This window comes from Gopherus evgoodei, chromosome 1 (genome assembly GCF_007399415.2).
Source record: "Gopherus evgoodei ecotype Sinaloan lineage chromosome 1, rGopEvg1_v1.p, whole genome shotgun sequence".
NCBI classification, from domain to species: domain Eukaryota; kingdom Metazoa; phylum Chordata; order Testudines; family Testudinidae; genus Gopherus; species Gopherus evgoodei.
This window is the reverse complement of record NC_044322.1, coordinates 363,898,687-363,920,698: the sequence shown is the minus strand read 5'-3', so window position 1 is coordinate 363,920,698 and position 22,012 is coordinate 363,898,687. Positions and strand designations below refer to the sequence as shown.

The 22,012-nt window shown below is 53.5% G+C and overlaps 1 protein-coding gene across 1 annotated transcript; it reads right to left on the bottom strand.

Annotated features, from left to right (window-relative positions):
• Positions 1–611: 611 nt before the first annotated feature.
• Positions 612–11,122, bottom strand: LOC115647721 (butyrophilin subfamily 3 member A2-like). The gene is made up of 5 exons (XM_030554453.1): positions 11,054–11,122; positions 7,992–8,081; positions 3,754–4,104; positions 2,218–2,346; positions 612–823 (listed from the first exon to the last, which is right to left on the bottom strand). The coding sequence occupies exons 2-5, from the start codon at positions 8,047–8,049 to the stop codon at positions 732–734; spliced, it is 630 nt and encodes a 209-aa protein (XP_030410313.1). The 5' UTR covers positions 8,050–8,081; positions 11,054–11,122; the 3' UTR covers positions 612–731.
• Positions 11,123–22,012: the final 10,890 nt, after the last annotated feature.

Sequence of the window (22,012 nt, the reverse complement as noted above, 5' to 3'; positions counted from 1 at the left end):
GTGGGGCCCACCCTCCAGGTTGAGAACCCCTGGTCTAGCTTCAACTTCCAGCCCTTGGGTTGTGTTAGACGTTTCTCTGCTAGAGTGAAGAGCCCTTTATTACTTATTTCTTCCCCATGTCGACACTTGGACTGCGATCAGGGCACTCCTTGACCTTCTCTTCATCAAGTTAACAGATTGAGCTCCTTTTGTCTATCACTGCCGGGCAGGTTTTTTAACCCTTTAATCATTCTTGTGGCTCTTCTCTGAACTCTCCACTTTATCAGCAAACATCCTCCTGGAACGGTGGCCACCAGACCTGGACCCAGGATTCCAGCAGCATTTGCATCAGTGCCAAGTATAAAGGTAAAATCTCTGTAGTTCTGCTTCAGATGCATCCCTGTTCGTGTGCCCAAGGATCACAATAGCCCAGCGGGTCTTAAACTTTTGTACTGGGGACCCCTTTCACACAGCAAGCCTATGAATGCGACCCCCCCCCCGATACATTAAAAACACTTAAATATACTTAACACAATTCTAAATGTTGGAGGCAAAGCAGGGTTTGGGGTGGAGGCTGACAGCTCGCAACCCCCCATGTAATAATCTCACGACCCCCTGAGGGGTCCCCGACCCCCAGTTTCTGCATTAGCCCTTCTGAACACAGCATCACACTGGGAGCTCATGGGCAGCTGCTTGCTCTCCACCCCCCACAAAAATGGTTTTCAGTCCCTGCTTCCCAGGCTCGAGTCTTGCTACCCACTGCAGCGTAGGGGAGTCACTGAAGTATTTTCCAAGTTTTTCAGGCATATTAATTCCTCCTTTGTTTGAGCTGCTTCTGCATCACCTGAAAGTACAGGACAAACACAAGCCGTGAAACACTGCACAGTAGAAGCAGAGCTGAAGGAAGTGCTGAGCATGCACATTTGCACACACATCGGGCACAGGAGCCTTTTGGGTTCTCACAGCCCCCAGGAAGAGCCCGACATCCAGGATGCGGGTGTAACATGGGGAGGGTAGCGAAGGAAAAGGGGGAATTAAGCACATTTAGTGAGGCCCATTAAGCACCAGCCAGCGCGGCGTACAGAGCAACAGCTCCTCAGAGCAGCAGTCAGCACATTTCCAGCCTTAGCGAGGGCTGAATGCTGCAGTAATCAGCGAAGCCTTAGGAACTTTGGGTAACTCCAGCAAACAATTTTTACTCCTCTTCCCCCATCCAGATAGAACCCGATTCCTAATCCAGTCACACGTCTCTGCACAGGGCCAGCCAGAAGGGTTGGCGGAAGGTCAGTGACCGGATTCTTTAAACTTTAAGTGATCTCCTTAATCCCGTGTCCAGCTGCCTGGATCGTAGGTAGCAGCGTGGCGAGGAGAGCAGCCTCCGGGGAGCTGGGACGTAGCCCATGGTGCAAGCAGATGGGACAGGAAGTGGAGTGGGCTTTGCATCCACCCTCCATAGCCTCACCTAGCGCCACTCTGCCAGCATGCTGGGAAAGTACCTGCCCCTGGATACTTCCCCTCGGAGCAATAATCACACACTGCCTCATGGGCTGCTCCAGCTGCCCCTTGCTCGGGTCCCATGGCAAAGCCACCCCCGAGCCCCGTTAACTCCTGCCAGCACTTTACTGAAATGCAGGCTCAGAGGCAGAGGATTTGATGGGTAAGATAAGGAAGCTGCCTTGGATATTGGCTTATCTAGCTCTGGAATACACCATTATTGAAATACTCCTCCGCTGTCTATACCTTTGTTGTGTAAACGTGTTATTTAGGTCTTCAAGTGCATTACTGAACCCTGACAACTGTTTGATAATATCTAGCTCTTCAGCTGGAGAGCTCCAAGCGCTTTACAAGGGAGTGTCATTCCCACTTTACAGATGGGGAAACTGAGGCACAGAGCAGGGACGGGACCTGCCCGAGGTCACCCAGCAGGCCAGTGGCAGAGCCAGGAATAGAATCTGGGTCTTGCAAGTCCCAGGCCGGTGCTCTTTCCACTAGGCCGCAGTGTTTCACTGCCTTTATTGGGCTTTCTGTTAGTAATGCACGGTCCAGCTGTCCTAGGGGCAACTGTTAAGATTTGTTTGTCTCGGGAGGAAATAGGTTAAAACCTTAACTGGCAAACAGTTTTGTCTTGCCGCTTAGGGGATATAATGGTTAACAAGATAATTGTTTCTCTTTACTGGTTTGGCATTGTAATGAAAATTCATTTTTAAAAAGCCTTGTGTCACATACTATTGCACATACCTGCTTCAGACTTCGTAGTCTTCTTTTTCCACCAACAGTACCCTAGAGAACCCCCGACTACAAGTGTGCTCAATGGGACAATGATTAGAAAGTAGAGTTGGTTTTCAGGTCCTCCTGGCACGTTTGCACCTGCAAAACAGTACAATGATTAAGTAAGCTGGCACTGTCTCCCTCCCCGTGGCAATCAACTGTTCCTACAGCTAGCACCATACAGCCAGGCATTCTGCTAGAAAGGCTGTGGGCTTAAAACCCACAGGCGGGCAATCAGGAGTGAATGCACAGGAAAGACGGGGGTACATGGTGGTAGCACTGGGTAGGAAATGCAGCAGTGCTAGAGAAGAAGGGACACCAGACATCCAGCTGGGTAGCAAAAAGAGCAGCAGGCTGAGACACAGCGAGGGTCTGGCTCATCGCAGGGTGCCCAGTAGCAGATGGACTCACGGCCTAGCAATTACATGACCCAGAGCAAAGGGGGTGGGGAAGAAGTTGGGTTAGAGTGGGCAGCTGCAGCAGGGTGAGCCGGAGAACGCCCACGTGTGCTGGGAAAACGCTACTGGCAGAGTTGGAGCATGGAAGTTATAGGATCTGAACACCCATCCCCCGTCATGTCCTTTAATAAACCGAACTCCTGAGGTTACAGATTCCAGACTTCGGTGTCCTGACTGCACCAGGAAAGCCTGGTGGTGGGAATGGAGGGTCACAAACAGGGAGATAACAGGACATCTAGATCTTTGGATTGGTGCTTTTTATCTATCCGTAAATTGAAAGAGAAAAATTCCCTAAATTCTACATTAATCAAACCCTGAAAACCTTTGACTGAGCTTCCTGTCTCACCAGAAGAAGCTTAAATGCATCATTGCAACTCTGGCCTGTTTAGTACATTATCCGAAAGATGGCTTGAAAAAACACATTTTTGGCCACACTGTGTGTCTGGCCTGGTGCCCATGGCCAAGCAGAAGGCTATGCTAGGAGACTATCACCTTATGCCCACTTACAGAACCAACCACAATCCCAGACATTGCACTCCTCAGAGCACAGGGACTGCGGAGTCTGCCAGTAGGGAAAACCCACAGGAGGCAGAGACAGACTCTGCAAACTCATCCTGGGATCTGAGAGTCAAGCTGGGCTCTTTCCGCCTCAAACATCACCAGAAATAGAGATCCGATACTGTGCTCTCAGTTACACGGGAACATTTCCACTGAAGACTCATGGGATTACTGGGGTGCAAAAGGGAATTGTTTGGCCTGCAGTGTCGTTATTACTGGTGATGTAGTGAGAGAAGGAAGAACCCAACTCAATCTACAGTTCCTTGCTCCCATCATGGCACTGACTGTTAAAGCTCCATTTCTACTTCTAAAAACAGCTCACGGTAGATACAGAGCAATAAGAGAAAAAAACTGATTCCCCAGGATGCTTCTCTTAATGTCACTTCTCACAGCAGGCTCCTGCTTCAAAATTATGGTAAAGGGCTGATGGGGTTCTCAGTGAAAGGACAAACTTCACGTCACAGTTGATAAGGGAACATCGCTGACCTACCCTGGGTCTTTTTCTGCATCAGCAGGACAGTTTGTAAAGTTTGGGGAGCGTTCTCATATAAACTAGCATGACAGGTGTAGTTCCCAAAGTCAGCGGGGTTTACATTCTTCAGTAGCAGAGACGCGTTGCCCTCGGACAATCCCTGAGAAGTGAACTCCGTTCTCCCCTTATATCGTCCAGACTGATACACTGGATGGTTCTTGCCATCGTAGTAGCTGTTCACAACTTCACTCCCTGACCGCTGCCAGTTCACCGTAGGCTTTGGAAGACAGTCAGCGTCTCCACGTTCTACAATGCAGGGCAGGAGCACGTCTTCACCTTCATCTGCTTCAATTCCGACAGGGTCACCGGCTGAGAGAGAAGGAGAACATGGCATCACTCAAAGTCAGCTGAAACAATTTCTATTGTCCTTGCCAAGCGATACAGCCTCTAGGGCCGTGGCTGCTGGGATCACATGCTCATTCTAAAGCGAATCCAAGAACAAAACCTTCAGGGGCAGCTAAGCTGCCTCAGGACATAACCCGTCCACCCGATGCCTTAAAAGCACACGAGGACATAGCTAAGGAGAAAGGCTCTCGTGTTCCTTTCTATCCTCATCTTGTCCACAATGCTGTTGATAACTCGCCAATGCTCAGCTCCCATCTTTGGCAGATCTCCAACAGCAATAGGTTCCCCAGTGTCATCACACTCGCACTCAGAGGGAAACCCAGAGGCTCGGCTGGCAGCAGATCCATCGTCACACATTCGTACATTAGGCACCAGCCCCGCTGGTTTTGTCTCAGCGAGTAAGAGACCTGCACCCGTCAGGATGGAGCTTCCCTGCAGAAACTGCTCCTGAAGGGCGTGGGAGGCTGTGACATCTCAGTAAGGTATGTGTGTCCAGACCCACTGCACTCCCCCTGCCTCTGGGATCCCGCGTCTGCCAGGATGAACCCCCCCCACAACCTTTAAACATGCCACAGTGAGACAGCTGCAAGCATGACAGCTCCCAGGCTGACTGACGACAGGGATTGAACCAATGACCTCAGAGCAAAAAGCATGAGAGTCTTTAGTAAAAGTCACAGACTCTCCACCCATGGGGCGTGACCAGCTAGGGGATGCATCACACAACCCTGCCTCCCCCTAGTTCGGTTATCCAAGCAAAACATGTAACAAATGCCTGCTGTGTGCAGCATGCTGATCCCCACCAGGATGCACAGCTCATCATAGTTCAGTACATCATCTCCTGCAAAGAGGCCTTTGCACCGTATGAATCACCTGCAACCATCCCATTCCCTCCCGACCCACAGGGTCTGAGGTCTTGACTGTCAGAGCCCTATGCTGGGACTTCACTACTTTAGCGACAGGACCCTGGAGTAATTGCTAGCCCCTCTGCAGGCCTGACACCAGCGGAGGCCTTGCCAGACAACCCCAACGGGCTACACAACTATTTACTAGTGATCGGTACCACACTGGTGCTCAGGAATCCTGGTGTCTCTCCCTGGCTCCAGGAGAGGTTCGAGTGACTAAACCAGCCTTGGTTCTCCACTCCGAACACCAGTGGGGTGCGTGGATCAGATCAGGATTTGTCCTGCCAGAGACCTGGGTCGGGGTCAGCTGTGAGCTGCTATGAACTCACTCCCAGATGACTGTTTGTAAATGTTGGTGTGGTGGGGGCATGCAGCAGCTGTCTGCAGAGGCTGGGGTTCGTGACACTGGGCAGTGCATGGGACTATGAACAGCAGCTAGACAGGGGATCTGAACTCTGGTACCCGCTTTCTCAACTCAGGGAAGTTTCCTGGAAGCTACACGTATCTCGCCTAGTGGAGCAGCTTCCTTCAGGATTCAAACAAGGGTTTTCTTATTCCTGTGTGTGTCTAACCCACTGTTACAAAAAACAGGATTAATAATGGATAAAACTCCTACACCTTGGAGGCTGGTTCAGGGGTATGGAAGAGACGTGCAGGAATAGGATTATGGAGGGAGTGACAGGGTGTCCATCCCACACAAGGCCTACAGAGGCAAAGGTGGTAGGTGGGCCCATTAACTGCCCAGGCTGCACCAAGAGGAGCAGCCAGGGAGCAGGGGTTGATTAAATGAGGCTCAGCCAGTCAGGAACAGGCAGGGCCTGTAGAAAGCCCAGGAGCTGAGAGTAGAAGCGGGCTGCAGGCAGAAGTCTGTAGTCACTCTCTGGGAGAAGGGACGTGTTTTGGGGGCTACAGCGGGTAGTCCACGGTTACTCCCTGGGAGGGGGCAGTTGGGAGTATGGCTTGGTGAGCCCAGAGAAGGAGAGGAGTCTGAGAGGCAGGCAAGGCTCAGGGGAAAAGCAGCAAGGTGTGGGGTAATCAAACGTTAGCTGCTGATGAGAAGGCCTCTGAGCCGGGATCTGGAGTAGAAGGGGGCCGGGTCCTGCTAGCAGACACTGACAAAGTGGCACCAGCAGGGCAAGGAGCAGGAAGACTGCCACAGCTCGTTTGTCAAGAGAGACTCTGATACCTTGGAAGATTGGGGAGGAGGGGGGGGCAACATGTATGGTGACATGCCCAGAGGACTAAGTTATGGAGAAGAGGCTGCAGTTCCTGGAGCGAGAGGGGTCCACAGGGCAAGAGGACGACGGAAGAGACACTGCCAGGGGAGACTGCAATGCCTGACTGGAGTTAATCTCCAGGATGGCCAGCAGGAGGCGCAACTAGCAGTGAGTGAACCCCTGTGATGGAGTCAACCCATAAGGCTGGTTCTTTTACTGTTCTCTGGAGCATCTGCTACTGCGCTAAACGGACGACTGGTCTGATGTGAGACGGCAATTCCAGTGTGCAAAGAGAGAAAGTCCTAGAACAGCATGGCAGGCTGTAGATCCTTGATGATGCGCTGGAGAGGTTTTAGTTGGGGGCTGAAGGTGATGGCTAGAAAGTAAGTAACAGAACGTCACTAGCCATCACCTTCAGCCCCCAACTAAAACCTCTCCAGCGCATCATCAAGGATCTACAACCTATCCTGAAAGATGATCCCTCACTCTCACAGGCCCTGGGAGACAGACCAGTACTCGCTTACAGACAACCCCCCAACCTGAAGCAAATAGTCACCAGCAACTACACACCACACAACACAACAAAAACACTAACCCAGGAACCTATGCCTGAAACAAACCCTGTTGCCAACTCTGTCCATATCTCTATTCAAGTGACACCATCATAGGATCTAACCACATCAGCCACACCATCAGGGACTTGTTCACCTGCACATCTCCCAATGTGATATACGCCATCATGTGCCAGCAATGACCCTCTGCCATGAACATTGGCCAAACCGGACAGTCTCTACGCAAAAGAATAAATGGACACAAATCAGATGTCAAGAATTATAATATTCAAAAACCAGTAGGAGAACACTTCAATCTTCCTGGACACTCAATAACAGACTTAAAAGTGGCAATTCTTCAACAACAAAACTTCAAAAACAAATTCCAATGAGAAACTGCAGAACTGGAATTCATTTGCAAACTGGACACTGTCAAATTAGGCCTGAAAAAAGACTAGGAGTGGTTGGGTCACTACAAAAACTAAAAATTAATTTCCCTTTACTAATTTCCCCCTACTGTTACTCACATCTTTTTGTCAACTGTTGGAAACGGGCCATCCTGATTACCACTACAAAAGTGATTTTTCCTCCTCTTGAGAATAGCCCACTTTAATTGAATTGTTTCGTTAGAACTAATCCCCTACTTGGTAAAGCAACTCCCATCTTTTCATGAACTGTATATTTTTTATATATATATATTATATCTCTTCCTACTGTATTTTCTACTCCATGCATCTGATGAAGTGGGTTTTAGCCCATGAAAGCTTATGCCCCTCCCCCATTCTGTACAAGTCAATTTTCACTCTTTAGCCTATAGTGAGTGTGTGTGAACAGCCCTCCCCAAACAACTCTCACAGGCTGGGTTTTGACCCCGCAGCCCAAGCACTGGCCGGGTACACAGAGGGGCAGGAAGCAGGGCTGGGTGCAGTTACGTATCTATAGAAAGTTGACCAAGAGCACAGAGCCAGCTCCAGGAGCAGCTGCCCTGCTGTGTGGCATCCCACCCTAGCAGCAATGAGACCTATTAGCACAGAGCTTCCCCGCCCCAATGACCCAGGGTTGCAAGTCAGAGACACTGCAGATGAGAGTGTTTGAAAAGCTACAGAGACATTTGGGGAAAGCATTTGCCTTTTTCCCCCATTTGGCAACATGGGAGCAAGAGAGCAGATAGGTCAGCTTACCTCGCAGCAGGACAACGCGACACACAAGTAACAGCCACGTCTTCATCTGGGCTGCCATTTTCCTTGTTGGTTTTCAGAGCCTCTTCCAACCTGTGTAAAAAAAAAAAAAAAAAAGGAATCTCACTTAGATCTGTTGCACGGAAAGTCCAGACTGTCCTTATTAACCCCGGCAAGCTGAGCCGCTTGGGAAGAGAGGCCAGCTCAGCCACCTGCATCATGTTACAGGATAATTGATCAGTAATATTGTGGTTGTGCCTCGGGGCCTCCTCACAGACCAGGGCCCCATTGTGCTGCGCAGTGCACACCCAGGAGAAGACGTGCCCGGTGGGGCCAGGGACTGGCTACACTGCAGCTGGCAGGGAGCCTCCCCGCCCGGGCAGACTGACTCACAGCAGCGAGGCTCAAGCCAGCACGGTGAAAATAGCAGTGTGGGCCTTGCAACCCCAGAGCACCTGCATTAACACCAATGCCAAGGCAGTGAAAAACTCGGCTATTCTAATCTGAACTTTCTCCTTTGCAAGTGACTTCACAAAATGCAGGACCCAGAGGAACTGGCCCAGCATCTGCAGCCACAGAGGACATAATAGTTCTCTCCATTGTGTAAAGAGGAGCCCAGCAAAGGCCCGAACTTGTACAGCCATGACTTACGTGAATAAGTCGTCCTCACCTATTTCAACCATCTCTAGGAAACTGCTGGCACCCTGCAGCCCTAGAATCGATTCAATGACAGACAAGAGACTCATTTTGATGGGGGCAAAAAGGGGACAGGGTGCAACCATGTCTGAGCTGACACAGGCTTCAGTGCGACTCTTCAGGGTAAGAAGGTGCCTATACACATTCCTCTAGTGCACGGGTCAGCCGCCTTTCAGAAGTGATGTGCCCAGTCTTCATTTACTCACTCTGATATAAGGTTTCCTGTGCCAGTAATACATTTTAACGTTTTTAGAAGGTGTCTTTCTATAAGTCTATAATATAGAACTAAACTATTGTTGAGTGTAACAGAAATAAAGATTTTAAAATGTTTAAGAAGCTTTCTTTAAAATTAAATTAAAATGCAGAGCCCCCGGGACTAGTGGCCAGGACCCAGGCAGTGTGAGTGCCACTGAAAATCAGCTCATGTGCCGCCTTTGGCACATGTGCCATAGGTTGCCTACCCCTGATCTAGTGCCTCACTCCTGCTCCTGGGAGGAGGAACGTGCTAGCTCCAGTACAGAGCAGTGACTCATTCATGCAGAAGCAGGACCCCATTGAGGGTCTAGGAAACCTTGTTCTGCACAGGCCAGGCCTATGCTGCACAATTTCCCCATGTCTGAGCCCAATGGCCCACAGCTGTGTCCAATGACAAAGCCGAGCTCTGGTTAGTCATTGGTGTTAGACCAGGAGGAGCACATCCAGCATCACTAGGCTGAACTCATATGGGGTGATGTAATACTGAATACATTTGTCCTGGACTATGCCATATCCTCCTGCACACGTGCCCCACCCAGGATGTGCCCACGTCTCACAGATATGAATGCACTGGCATGCAACCCCGTCTGTCCCCAGCCCCCTAATCTCCCCAAATTTGTATGCTCCCCAGCTCTGCAATGTCCAGTCATCCACCTCTCACAGGATGGGGCACCATTTTAAAAGCCGAGCAGGAGAAGCCTTAGATACCATAGTGACGGCTGCAATCAAAAACTTTGAACAGGCCAGACATCGGGGACAGATGGACTGAAGTCCCCCAGGCCAGACTCAGCCCTCCAGCCTCTGGGAGAAGGGATTTTGCTGCCTGTTTATAGGGACGTGTGAACAAAGTTATAAACAAAACTGACAATAAAATGGGAGGAGGGGAAAACCAAGAAAAAAATCTTCTTTGTCTGTCTATGTGGGGGTGAGGGAGAATGTGAGGAAAAGAACCAGGAGGGAATGCAAAAAGTTCAGAGAGGCCTAGGTCCCCCACACTTACATCCGCACTTCCTTGGGCTCTGCCGTGGGGGAGGCCAAGGCCAACTGCTGGAGGTGAGGTGCGACACAGAACAAAGGTGCTGGAACTATGGGTGCTGCTGCACCCCCGGCTGGAAGTGGTAATAAACACCAAAGACATAAATCCATGGGACACCCACATCTCGAACACTGCGTACAGATGTGCTCTCCTCACCTCAGAAAAGATAGACTAGCATCAGAAAAGGTTCCGAAAAGGGCAACTAAAATGATTAGGAGTTTGGAGAGGGTCCCATATGAGGAAAGATTAAAGAGGCTAGGACTCTTCAGCTTGGAAAAGAGGAGACTAAGGGGGGGGATATGATAGAGGTATATAAAGTCATGAGTGGTGTGGAGAAAGTAGCTAAGGAAAAGTTATTTACTTACTCCCATAATACAAGAACTAGGGGTCACCAAACAAAATTAATGGGCAGCAGGTTTAAAACAAGTCAAAGGAAGTTCTTCTTCATGCAGCGCACGGTTAACTTGTGGAACTCCTTGCCTGAGGAGGTTGTGAAGGCTGGGACTATAACAGCGTTTAAAAGAGAACTGGATCAATTCGGGGGAATGTGCTCAGTGGGGGAGCAGCGCCTCGCCCCCTCCCCTCCCCAGCTCCGCACCTGCTGGTGGGGGCCCCTGCAAGACCCGGGGCACATCGCTCCACTTGCCCCCTCCCTCTGGGCGGCCCTGGCGCTCCGCCGCCCGGCTAGTCCCTTGCAGGCGGAGCAGAGCCCCGGCTTCTCCGCCCGAAGATCCCCCACGCCGGAGCCTGCTGCCGAGAGCCCCGGGGGCGGCGGGGAGCCCGGCTCAGCCCCTGGCACGAGGAAGACGGTGCAGCTGCTAGTGCTAAACCCTCCCCGGCTCTGCTCTGCTCCCCGGGGGGAGGAGTGGCCGAGCCCCGCAGCCTTGTGCTCCGCTGTTTAAAAAAGGTGTTTCAGGCTCCGCTTGTGGGCGCCCCGGCCGGCAGCCTAGTGGTTGCACCGACGCTGGAAATCCCAGCAACTTTCTAATGTAATCGGGAGTCCTCAGCCGGCTCCTGCCCGCCGCAGATTTCAGCCGGCGAGGCCAGGCGATGAAACGGCCCCTGCGGCCGATCTTACCGCTCCGCAGCGTCCTGCCTGGGCACACGGCTGGAGAAGCCTCGCACAGGCCGCTCGGCGAACGGGGCGGCAGAGGGAGAAGGAGCCGGAGACGCTCGGCAGAAGTTCAGCGAGAAGGAAGCGACCCGGCTGCTGGCACGGGCGGAGGCTCCCCGAGAACGGGGATCGAGGGGGGTGTGTGCAGCCGCAGCCTCCTGCCCCGCGTGGGCCACGTGCACTGGCCCGGGGAAGGGGCAGGGGCAGCGCCCTGACCTGGGATCCCGCCTGGGCTGCTTCCCGGGGGCGGGGCACTGGCAGCAGCAGCCGCTCGCTGCGAAGCGGAACCCCAGAAACAGGGAGTCCCGTGACCCCGCCCTGACTCACTGATTTCCAGGCTCGGCGCTGTCCCCGGACAGCAGCCCGGGCGCTATTCAGAGGGCGGAGCAGCTGCTAGCAGGGCCGCCAACTGCCCCCGCCGCCGCCTGCTGTGCTCGCAAATCTGGGGGTGTCGGGGTTTGCGGGGTGCAGAGGCTGTTTTCGTTCTGCTCCCAAGAGCTGCATGTCAGCCCCGGAGCAGGGGGCGGGTTCCTGGGGCTGGGTCTCAAGGGCACAGGCAGCCCAATTCCCAAAGCTTAACACCGCAGCGCCTCTCTATCCTATACAAGTGTTGGGGGGCTACGTTACTGCTGCAGCCAGGAGGCGGAATGCGGTATAATATTGTACAGACGCCTCCTCCCTCCAACTCTGCTTCTCACATTTTGACTATGTAAAAGTGTCTTCTGTCATTTTCTATGTGTGTATGAAATCACTGCAGCTCCTTTCACTTATATAATGTGCTGAGTTGCTAACTCACTCCCAGAGCCCACATGTCTGCACCCCCCTCCGTACCCCGACCCCCTGCCCCAGGTCAGAGCCTGCACCCCTCACTCAAACTCCCCATAGCTGCAACCCTCCTGCATCCCAACTCCCTCCCAGAGCCCACATGTCTGCACCCCCCTCTTGTACCGCAATCCCCTGCCCCAGGTCAGAGCCTGCACCCCTCACTCAAACTCCCCATAGCCTGCAACTCTCCTGCACCCCAACTCCCTCCCAGAGCCCACATGTCTGCACCCCACTCCTGTACCGCAATCCCCTGCCCCAGGTCAGAGCCTGCACCCCTCACTCAAACTCCCCATAGCCTGCAACTCTCCTGCACCCCAACTCCATCCCAGAGCCTGCATCCCAAAAAGGGCTGGATTAACCTTTTGTGGGCCCAGTGCTAAACATATTTGTGGGTCCCCATGGGGGAAATGGGGACATGGGGCAGGGGGGCAGAGTCTTCAGAGAGAGGGGCTGGCCGGGGGCAATGGGAGATGGGTGATGGCATGGCAGGGACAGTCCCACTCCACCCAGCCCAGTACAAGGGCACTGTTTACAAACCGGGAGCTGCCAGAGCCACACTGTCCAGCCCGGCCCAGCACTGCCATTGTGCTTCTTCCCCTTGGGGGTGGGCCCATGCTGCCCCATGCTACCCCCTGCCCAGCACCACACCACCCAGAGACCCCCACAAACCCCCTGCCCAGCACCCCTCCGACTCCCTACGCCCAGTGCTGCACTACCCAGAGACCCTCACAAACCCCCTGCCCAGCACCCCTCCGACTCCCTATGCCCAGTGCTGCACCACCCAGAGACCCCCACAAACCCCCTGCCCAGCACCCCTCCGACTCCCTACGCCCAGTGCTGCACCACCCAGAGACCCCCACAAACCCCATGCCAGTGCCCTCCCAGACCACTCCCCCACAGATCCCCTCACTGCCTAGTGCCCCCCCCACTACAACTGCACAGTGTCCCCCACAGACCTCCCCACTTCCCAGCGCCCCGACATACATAGATCTCCCCACCCCCCACTGCCCAGCACCCATTAGAGACCTACTCTCCCACACCCTAACCCCCAGCCACAATAGCCGGCCCTAATGAGAGGTGACTGTGTCTGCCAGGCTGAGCTGGCAGCGCAGCCAGAGCTGGTCCTGGGGCAGGATAACTCCGGCCCCTTGGGAGTGGTGCAATCAGCCAGGCTGGAGCAGGAGCAGAGCTTACCCGGGCCAGGCTCCCTCAGGACCCAGCTGAGCCTCCCCCAGCTCCCAACTGTCCCCTGCGACTAGCTGAGACTGGCCCAGCCTCTGCACCAGTCCCAGGTGGCTCTTCCCCTGGGGAGGCAGGTGCGGCCCCACAGGTCTCAGGCAGTGGAGACAGCTCAGAGCTGGAGCAGTGCTGGGGAGCAGGGCAGATCCCTGCGACGTGACTCTCGAGATCCCAGCCAGCCCACCCACACCCATTGGCCCTGTGGCCAGCAGCCCTGCCGAGCCCACATGGTGGCCCCCAGCTACTGGGTGATGAGCCCTCTACAGCAGCGGCATAGCCAGGTTCTAACATCAGGGGAGCAAACACATAAAAGGAGGCACCACCCCACATATCAAATTACTAATTACATACTTTAAAATTCGTTATACATATTTATTTTGTACTTAAAATAAAAACACAAGAATGATCCAGCCACAGAAGGGTTTGCACAGCCGGCATTTTGCAGGAGAACGTCAGATTATACTTAGATATACTTTCGATTCTAGAAAGTAAATGACAGAATACAGTACTTTATAATTGTTACATGTTTAAAAAAAATACTAGCCATTTTTTCCAGTTACCAATTTCATTTAAAAATTAATCAATGAAATGCACTTTATTTATAATAGATTATAATACTAAAGTCACCAAAAAGGCATAACAAATACAAGTTTTATGAGAATTGGTGAGCAAAGATCTCATAGCTCTTCGGGGTTGGACAAAGCAGTAATTTCCCTTAAAGTAGCTTTATTCATGGGTTTTTTAAAAAACAGAAGACATCTCCACAACACAGGTTGGCAGTCTAACATTTTTGGAACACTGGGTACTGAATGTTAGGCTATTTAACCAATTTAAGACACACACACTCTCTCTCTCTCTCTCTCTTCCTGCTTTCCTATCACCAGTTATGTTACTACAGGAATGAAATCTAGACATCCTTTGTTCTTCGAGATGTGTTGCCCCAGTCTTTTCCACAGTAGATGTGTGTGCTCGCCACATGCACCGGTGCTGGAAACTTTCCCCTTAGCAGTACCCATAGTGGGGGAGCAACACTGTGACCCCTGGAGTGGCGCCTCTATAGCGCTATAAGGGGAGCTGTGCACTCTCCCCACCCTCAGTTCCTTCTTGCCAGACAACTCTGACAGAGGGGAAGGAGGGCGGAGTGTGGAATAGACGTGAGCAGCACATCTCGAAGAAAGCCAGTTACGGAACAAGTAACTGTCCTTTCTTCTTCGAGTGATTGCTCCTGTGTATTCCACAGTAGGTGACTCCAAGCTATACCTGATGGAGGTGGGTAGGAGTTTAAGTGTTATCGGGACGGAGTACCAGCCTACCAAACCCGGCATCATCCCATGCTTGGGAGACGATCGCATAGTGCGAGGGAAAAGTGTGGACAGATGACCACGTGGCAGCCCTACATATGTCCTGGATAGGGACGTGGGTGACACATAAGGCCGTGCATATGCACGAGGTGATCCAGTGGGAAATGCACTGGGTGGAAACTGGTTGCCCCCTCATCCGCTTGGCCGACACAACAAATAGTTGCAAGGACTTCCTGAACAGCCTGGTTCGGTCCAGGTAGAAGGCCAGCACTCTACGTATGTCTAGCGTGTGTAGGTGGCGTTCCTCGTTGGAGGAATGGTGCTTAGGACAGAGTACTAGTAGGAAAATGTCCTGATCCATATGGAAGGCGGAGACCATCTTCGGGAGAAAAGCGGGTGTGGGTGAAGCTGGACCTTATCTTTGTGCAAAACCATATATGGGGGTTCCGAGGTCAAGGCCCTAAGCTCCGAGACCTGACGGGCTGAGATGATAGCCACCAAGAATGTCACTTTCCAGGATAGGGACCAGGAACACGTGGCCAAGGATTCAAAGGAAGGACCCATGAGGCCGGATAACGCTAGGTTCAGATCCCATTGTGGGACTGGGGCCCTGGCATATGGGAATGCACGATCTAGGCCCTTTAAAAAACAGGAGGTCATCTGGTGGGAGAACACCGATTGACCTTGCATCAGAGGGTGGAAGGCCAAAATTGCTGCTAAATGAACTCTGACAGAGGCAGGAGCTAGCCCTTGGGTCCTAAGGGACAGGAGGTAATCGAGAATAAGCTGGAGGGATGCAAATGATGGGGACGTGCCCCGCTCCCCCACCCATCTGGAGAACCGAGACCATTTGGCAAGGTTCGTCCGCCATGTGGACAGCTTTCTGCTCTCCAGCAGGATTCGTCGCACATCCTCCCAAAACCTTCCCTCCTCCTGGTTTAACCATGGAGCAGCCATGCTGTCAGGTGGAGCGTAGCCAGGTTGGGATGGAGAAGGCATCCCCTCTCCTGGGAGAGGAGGTCCAGAAGAAGCAGCAGCCTTCGCGGGGGGGCTGCTAAAAGCTGCAGAAGGGTCCCGTATCAATGCTGATGGGCCCAATCCGGGGCTATGAGGATAACCCTTGACCTATCTGCCCTTATTTTCTGCAGAACCTTGCCTATCCGGGGGAAGGATGGAAAGGCATAGAACAGTTGTCCTGACCACCGGAGGAGGAATGCGTCCGAGACCGCCCTCCTTTCTGCCCCTGCCCTGGAGCAGAACTGGGGGCAGTGCCCGTTCTGGGCAGTAGCGAAGAGGTCGACCGGGGGAGCTCCCCACTCTTGGAAGAGCCGATGGGCGACCTCCCAGTGGAGTGACTACTCGTATTGGTGGGAAAACGCCCTGCTGAGGTGATCGGCTCACACATTGTGTGCACCGGGTAGGTGGGAGGCCCGTAGGGAGGTATTGTGGGCTATACAAAACTCCCAGAGGTCCAGAGCTTCCTGGCACAGGGCCAAGGAACGTGAACAGGGGTTGCTAACGGAGTTTCACAAGGGAGTTCTCCAGGTGAAGGAGGAGCAAATACAGCATCCCTGGGGTAAGTGACTGTCTGTAGTGTGTGTTTGGGGGTTACTTGCTGTGTGCTCAGCTTGTGTTTGTCAGTCTGTTTGTTTGTTTGGTTGTTTGAAGGACCCTTCAAATTAACCTTTCTCTCCTCCTTCCCTCCTTTCTCCCCACCAATTCCCTGGTGAATCCAGACCCCGTCCCCTGGGGTCTCACCAGAATAAAAAAAACAATCAGGTTCTTAAACAAGAAACTTTTAATTAAAGAGAGAAAAACAGTAAACATTTTCTTTGTGAATTTAAAATGGAATAGGTACAGGGTCTTTCAGCTATAGGCACTGGGAATACCCTCCCAGCATAAGTATACAAGTACAAATTAAAATCCTTCCAGCCAAATACACATTTGAACTCCTCCCAGCCAAATACACATTTGCAAATAAAGAAAACAAACATAAGCCTAACTCGCCTTATCACCTAGTACTTACTATTCTGAGCACATAAGAGCCTGTATCAGAGAGATTGGAGAGCAACCTGGTTGCATGTCTGGTCCCTCTGAGCCCCCAGAGTGAACAACAACCAAACACTAACAGCACACACAAAACTTCCCTCCCTCAAGATTTGAAAGTATCCTGTCCCCTGATTGGTCCTCTCGTCAGGTGACAGCCAGGCTCACTGATTTTGTTAACCCTTTACAGGCAAAAGAGATATAAAGTACTTCTGTTCTATTAACTCCTACTATCTGTTTATGACAGCTCTCCAGGCCAGGTCCGAGGCATCCAACACCAAGTCTAGTGAGAGAGAGGTATCCTGGAAGGGGATCACATTTAGAATATTGCTCGGGATGGACCACCATTGCAGTGTGACCACCACGTTGGGTGGCATCGTGACTACCTTGTCCAGGCTGTTTCTGGACTGGGAATACTGGGAGGCCAACCAGAGTTGGAGGGGCCTCATTCTGAGTCTGGCATGTCGCACCATGGACATGCATGCTGTCATGTGACTCAGGAGTTGAAGGCGCACCTTTGGGGAAGGTCGTGAATGTCTCAAATCTGTCCCAGGGAAGAGAGGCCATGGCATCTACGGAGTTGAGCAGAGACCCTATGAAGTGTATGTGCTGGGCTTGGCCTCTTTCACCACAAGGCCCAGACCCGCGCACTTGGACAGCAGGAATTGCATCTGGGCCTGCACCTGGGACTGAGAGCCGCCCTTGAGGAGCCAATCATCCAGGTAAGGGAAAATTTGCAGCCTGTTCCTCCGGAGGTGGCTGTCACCAGGGGGCCATGGAAAGGCTGAAGGGGAGGACCAGAAACTGGTAATGGTTCCGCCTTACCAGGAAGTGGAGGAAGCGCCTGTGACCCTCGAAAATATGGGTGTGGAAATATGCATCCTGGAGGTCCAGGAATGCAAACCAATCCCCTGGGTCTAAGGAGGGGATGATGGAGGTCAGGAATACCATACTGAACTTGTAGTGGACCATAAACCTGTTGAGGTTCCGCAGGCTGATGATGGGTCGGAGCCCGCCTTTTACCTTTGGGATCAGGAAGTACCGGGAGTAAAATCCCTTGCCCTGAAATTCCACTGGTACTCTCTCCACCGCACCCAGGCTGAGAAGGCTCGCCACCTCTTGGTTTAGGAGGGAGGCATGTTTCTCGTCCCCAAGGTTCTCCCAGGGCGGGGAGTAGTGGAGGGGGAGTGAGGTGAACTGCAACGTGTAGCTCCTGGAAATCATTCTGAGGACCCACTGGTCCGATGTTATATGGAACCACTGCACTCGGAACGCAGATAAATGGTTGCAGAAGACAAACTTTATTAACTGTGGGGCGTTCGTGGCAACAGACTTGGTAATTGGCCACCTGAAGTTGAAAGCTTGCAGAAGAATAAACTTTCCTGCCAAAAGAATCAAGTCTCTTGGTGTCTTTGTCCTTGGGGGTGGGTGTAGGCTGGCCATGGCATTCGCAATGGCTGACTGATTCCACCACCAGGGAGTTAGGTACCGGGTGGGAGTATAGGTACTCATGTCCCTTAGCCAAAACAAAATACTTTTTTTCTGCTTTCTTGGAGATGGGCACCAGGGAAGCTGGAGTCTGCCACAGGGCAGTCGATATGTTGGCCACACCTTGGTGAAGGGGTAAGGCCACACGGCCCAGTGCCAAGGAGGACAGAACATTGAAAAGGGTGTCCAATGGCTCCTCCATCTCCTTAGCCTGGAGTTAGAGATTCGAGGCTACCCTTTTGAGGAGCTCCTGGTGAGCTTTTAAGTCCTCTTGTACAGCAGATGGAGGTGCCACTATGGTCTCCTCCGGTGCCGGCAAGGGGACCGATCCCGCTACCAGGGTGTTGGGAGGTGCCACGGGTTCAACTCCCAAGACCGAGTCCGGGCCCAGTGCTGCCAGTTCGGTGCCCGTCGACTTCTGACTCTGTCGAGGGGGGGACACCGAATGGGTCTGGGATGCCCCGGCTACCGAGCAGGGTCTCACCGGGGCAGGCAATTGCGGCCACGGTGCCCATTGATACCATTGGCCCTGCCACAGCGCCCCTTGCCACTGACTGGCTTGGGTGCCGAGTGGCGCAGGCTGCTCTTGGGGCCTGGAGTGGCTTGGGGATGGGCAGCTGGGTGCCGAGGTCGCCGTTGACCACACGGTGCCATAGGAGCGACGGGAGCATCTACGGTCATGCCAGTGCCGACCTTGAGATGTGGACCTCGACGACAATAAGGAACAGTACTTGACTGAAGTGCTGCTCTCATAGTCGTCTCGGCGATTGTAGCTTCGATGATTCAGTGTCGGTAACGCCCGAGGAGAGCTCTGTCTATCGTCTAGCGGAGTGGGCACTCAAGCCCGAGCGTCCATAACGATGGTGTCAAGATCTGCTCCTGTAGCTCCTATCCAAAGAGGAGTGTCGACGCCGCTTGTCTCAGTGCCTGCACTCCCGATGGGGAGTGGAGGACCTTCGAGGCTCCCGCACAGGCAAGTCAGCCAGTCTGATCGGAGTGGGGGACTGACGCGAGCTTTGTGAGGACCTTGGCAAACGGGGCACACGGTCCTTGGAGCGCAGGGTGTCTCTTGCCGGGGAGGGCTGGTGTGCTCCCAACGGCGGCTTCCCTCAGGACCAGGGGCCCATCTGGGGCGGCGCACCCGGCACTGGGAGGGAGAGGATGTCACGTGTGGCCTGTGCAGCCTCTGGCGTTGACGGCATTCTCACTACGGGAGGGGCACGTGCTGACGGGACCAGACTACTCCACTAGGTGCAAGTGGAGATCTGGGTCCCAGGGAGATTTGTGGGCTGCCCAGCTCGGGTCTGGCCTCACCCCTGTCCTTTTGTTGGAGCCGCTGAGTCTTCCCTTGCTTTTTAGCAGGTGAGTGGTGCTGACTGGTGGAGGTTTTTGGATCACTGGATGCCTGGTTAGTCATACATGGATGCTTTGGCTGGCAGGTTGACTGCAGCAACTGTTGCTTGAACTTTGCTTTTTATTTGGGGTTTGGGGTTTTTTTAGGACAGGACTGTGGTTATTTTAGGTTGCTGTGCTGACGCAATGTCGTTGATTTCAGGGTTTCATGAAAAGCCAAGAGAGCCAGTGAGATACAGGACAGAAGGAAAGAAATACCAGGGCAGAAAGTATCACAACAGGAAAGGGAGGCAGAGCAGCAGCTCACGTGCCTTTGCGCAAATTGCCTTTGTTGGCAATTAGGTATTTTTATTGATGGGCTGGAGACCGGATGTTGTGATGCTTTTTAGGACGTGCAGGTGAAAAACAAAGCTATTAAACAGCAAGGGCGGATGCCTTCCTCTTGGGAAGCCAGTTTTTCAGTCTGTTTTTCTTTCTTTCTGCAGCCGGGACCCCAGCTGGGAAGGGTCTGGCAGCCAGAACCCCAGACCGGCAGCGGGCTGTGTGGGGCTGGCAGCCAGAACCCCAGACCGGCAGCGGGCTGAGCGGCTCAGCCCACAGCTGCTCAGGGGTCCATCCTCCGGCTCCTGCCAGGCGGGATCCCAGCTGCCGGACCCGCTCAGCCCAGTGCCGGTCTGGGGTCCCGGCCCTGCCCACACACAGTAGGTACCTACCTTCTCCCTGGTTCTGGCCCATTCTCTTCCTCTCTCTGCACTGAACTGAGGGTGGGAGTGGACCGAGCACAGGGCTGGGGGTGAAGGGTCTGACCAGGAGCTAGAATGAAGGAGGGGGCTCAGGGTTGGGGCAGGAGGTTTGGGTTTGGGGGCACTTACCTAGGCAGCTCCCATGTGGCCTGAGGGGTGCAGGTGGGAATGTGAGTGGGGGTGCAGGGGCTCCCGTTTGGTGCTCAGGGTGGGGGTGGGGATATGCAGGGTGCATGAGATGTGGGGGGGGCTGGGGATGTGGGGGGTGCAAGAGTCAGGGCAGAGGGCTGGGAGCATGTGAGGGGGTGCAGGTGTCAGGGTAGGCGGGCTGGGTATGTGTGGGGGTGCTAGTCTGGGCTGGGGTCATGGGGGGGTCAAGGAGTCAACAGGGCTGGGTGGTACAGGGCTCAGGGCAGGGGCCTGGGGGTGTGCAGGGCTCAGGGCTGGGCGTGTGTGTGTGTGGGGGGGGGATCAGGGCTCAGGGCAGAGGGCTGGGGGTGTGTGTGGGGGATCAGGACTCAGGGCAGAGGGCTGGGTGACTGCACTCCCCAGAACCACCAACCCCCCCGCTCCTTCTCCCGACTACCCCCTCCTGGGATCCCACCCCCTATCTAAGCATCCCTGCCCCTTATCTCCTGACTGCCCCCCTAGGACCCTACCCCCTACCGGTCCCCTGACAGCCCCAACCCTTATCCACAACCCCATACCCAGAGAGACCCCCTGGACTCCCATGCCTATCTAATGGCTCCCTGCCCCCTGACAGGATCCCCAGAACTCTGGATCCATACAACCCCCCCGCCCGCTCGCTGCCTGCCCCAACCCCTCTCCACACCCCTACCTCCTGGCAGTCCCCCCAGAACTCCTGACTCATCCAATCCCCCCAGCTTCTTGTCCCCTGACCACCCCCTCCAGAGACCCCCCCACCTTAACTGCTCCCCCAGGACCCTCTTTGCTCCCTGTCCCCTGACTACCCTGACCCCTATCCACCCCCCAAACAGACCCCAGGACTCATATACCCCATCCAAGCCCCCCTGCTCCCTGACTGCCCCCTCTAGAGACCCCCACCCCTAACCACCCCCCAGTATACCACCCCCCCATCCTGCTCCCTGTCCCTTGACTGCCCCACCCCTTACCCAACCCCCCCCCAGAGCCAGAGCCGGCCCCCATACCATGAGGCTCCTTGCTCATCCGGAGCCCTGCCACTGCTGCCCCCCCAGCTCACAGCCCTGCTCCGCCCCACCCCTCAGAGCGCTGTGTGCGCGGCAGCAGGGCTCCGGGTGAGTGGCAAGCGTCCTTCCCTCCCCACGGAGCCAAACGCTGCCCCGCAGGTGCGCACAGCCCCAGCCCCCCAGAACTCTGCGCGGGCGGCAGCAGGGCTCTGGGGGAAGGCAGGGGAGGGGCCGGCGCCTTGCTGCACTAGGCCAGCACTCCGGCGCGGGACCGCGGACCCCGCGGCTTGCTGCGTCGGCAGGATTTTTAATGACACGCATAGTCCCAGCAGGCAGCCATGTGCCATTAAAAATTGGCTCGCGTGCCATCGGTTGCCGACCCCTGCTTTAATTTTTACTATATTTGGTTTTATTTAAAAATACTTCATTAAAATTTTAAAACGATAACTGATTATGAAAACTACAAACAATAAAAATATGAAACAAAGCATTTGTTAAAAGATTTTAAAAAATATTAATTTTAAAACAAGTGTTAACTTTTTTTTAAAGCAAAACCATTAACGGTTTGCTTCCTATGCTTATTTTAAACAAGCTGAACATATTTAAGAATGTTAAAACAAACTTTTTTTTATAAACTAACTTTGAAAACAATGACTTGTTTGCCAAGGTACTAGCTTCTGAATATTTATTAACTCTTTAAGTCCCCGTACAGGCCACCAATTGTGCTGTATTGATTTAAAAGAGTTAAAGGTGTTCATA

Coding starts and splice junctions, on each gene's coding strand:
- LOC115647721 (XM_030554453.1), bottom strand. CDS start 8,049: ATGGCAGCCCAGATGAAGACGTGGCTGTTACTTGTGTGTCGCGTTGTC. Junction 2,347..3,753: donor GATGCAGAAAAAGACCCAGG/GTAGGTCAGCGA, acceptor ACTGTTTTGCAG/GTGCAAACGTGCCAGGAGGA. Junction 824..2,217: donor GACTACGAAGTCTGAAGCAG/GTATGTGCAATA, acceptor CTGTACTTTCAG/GTGATGCAGAAGCAGCTCAA.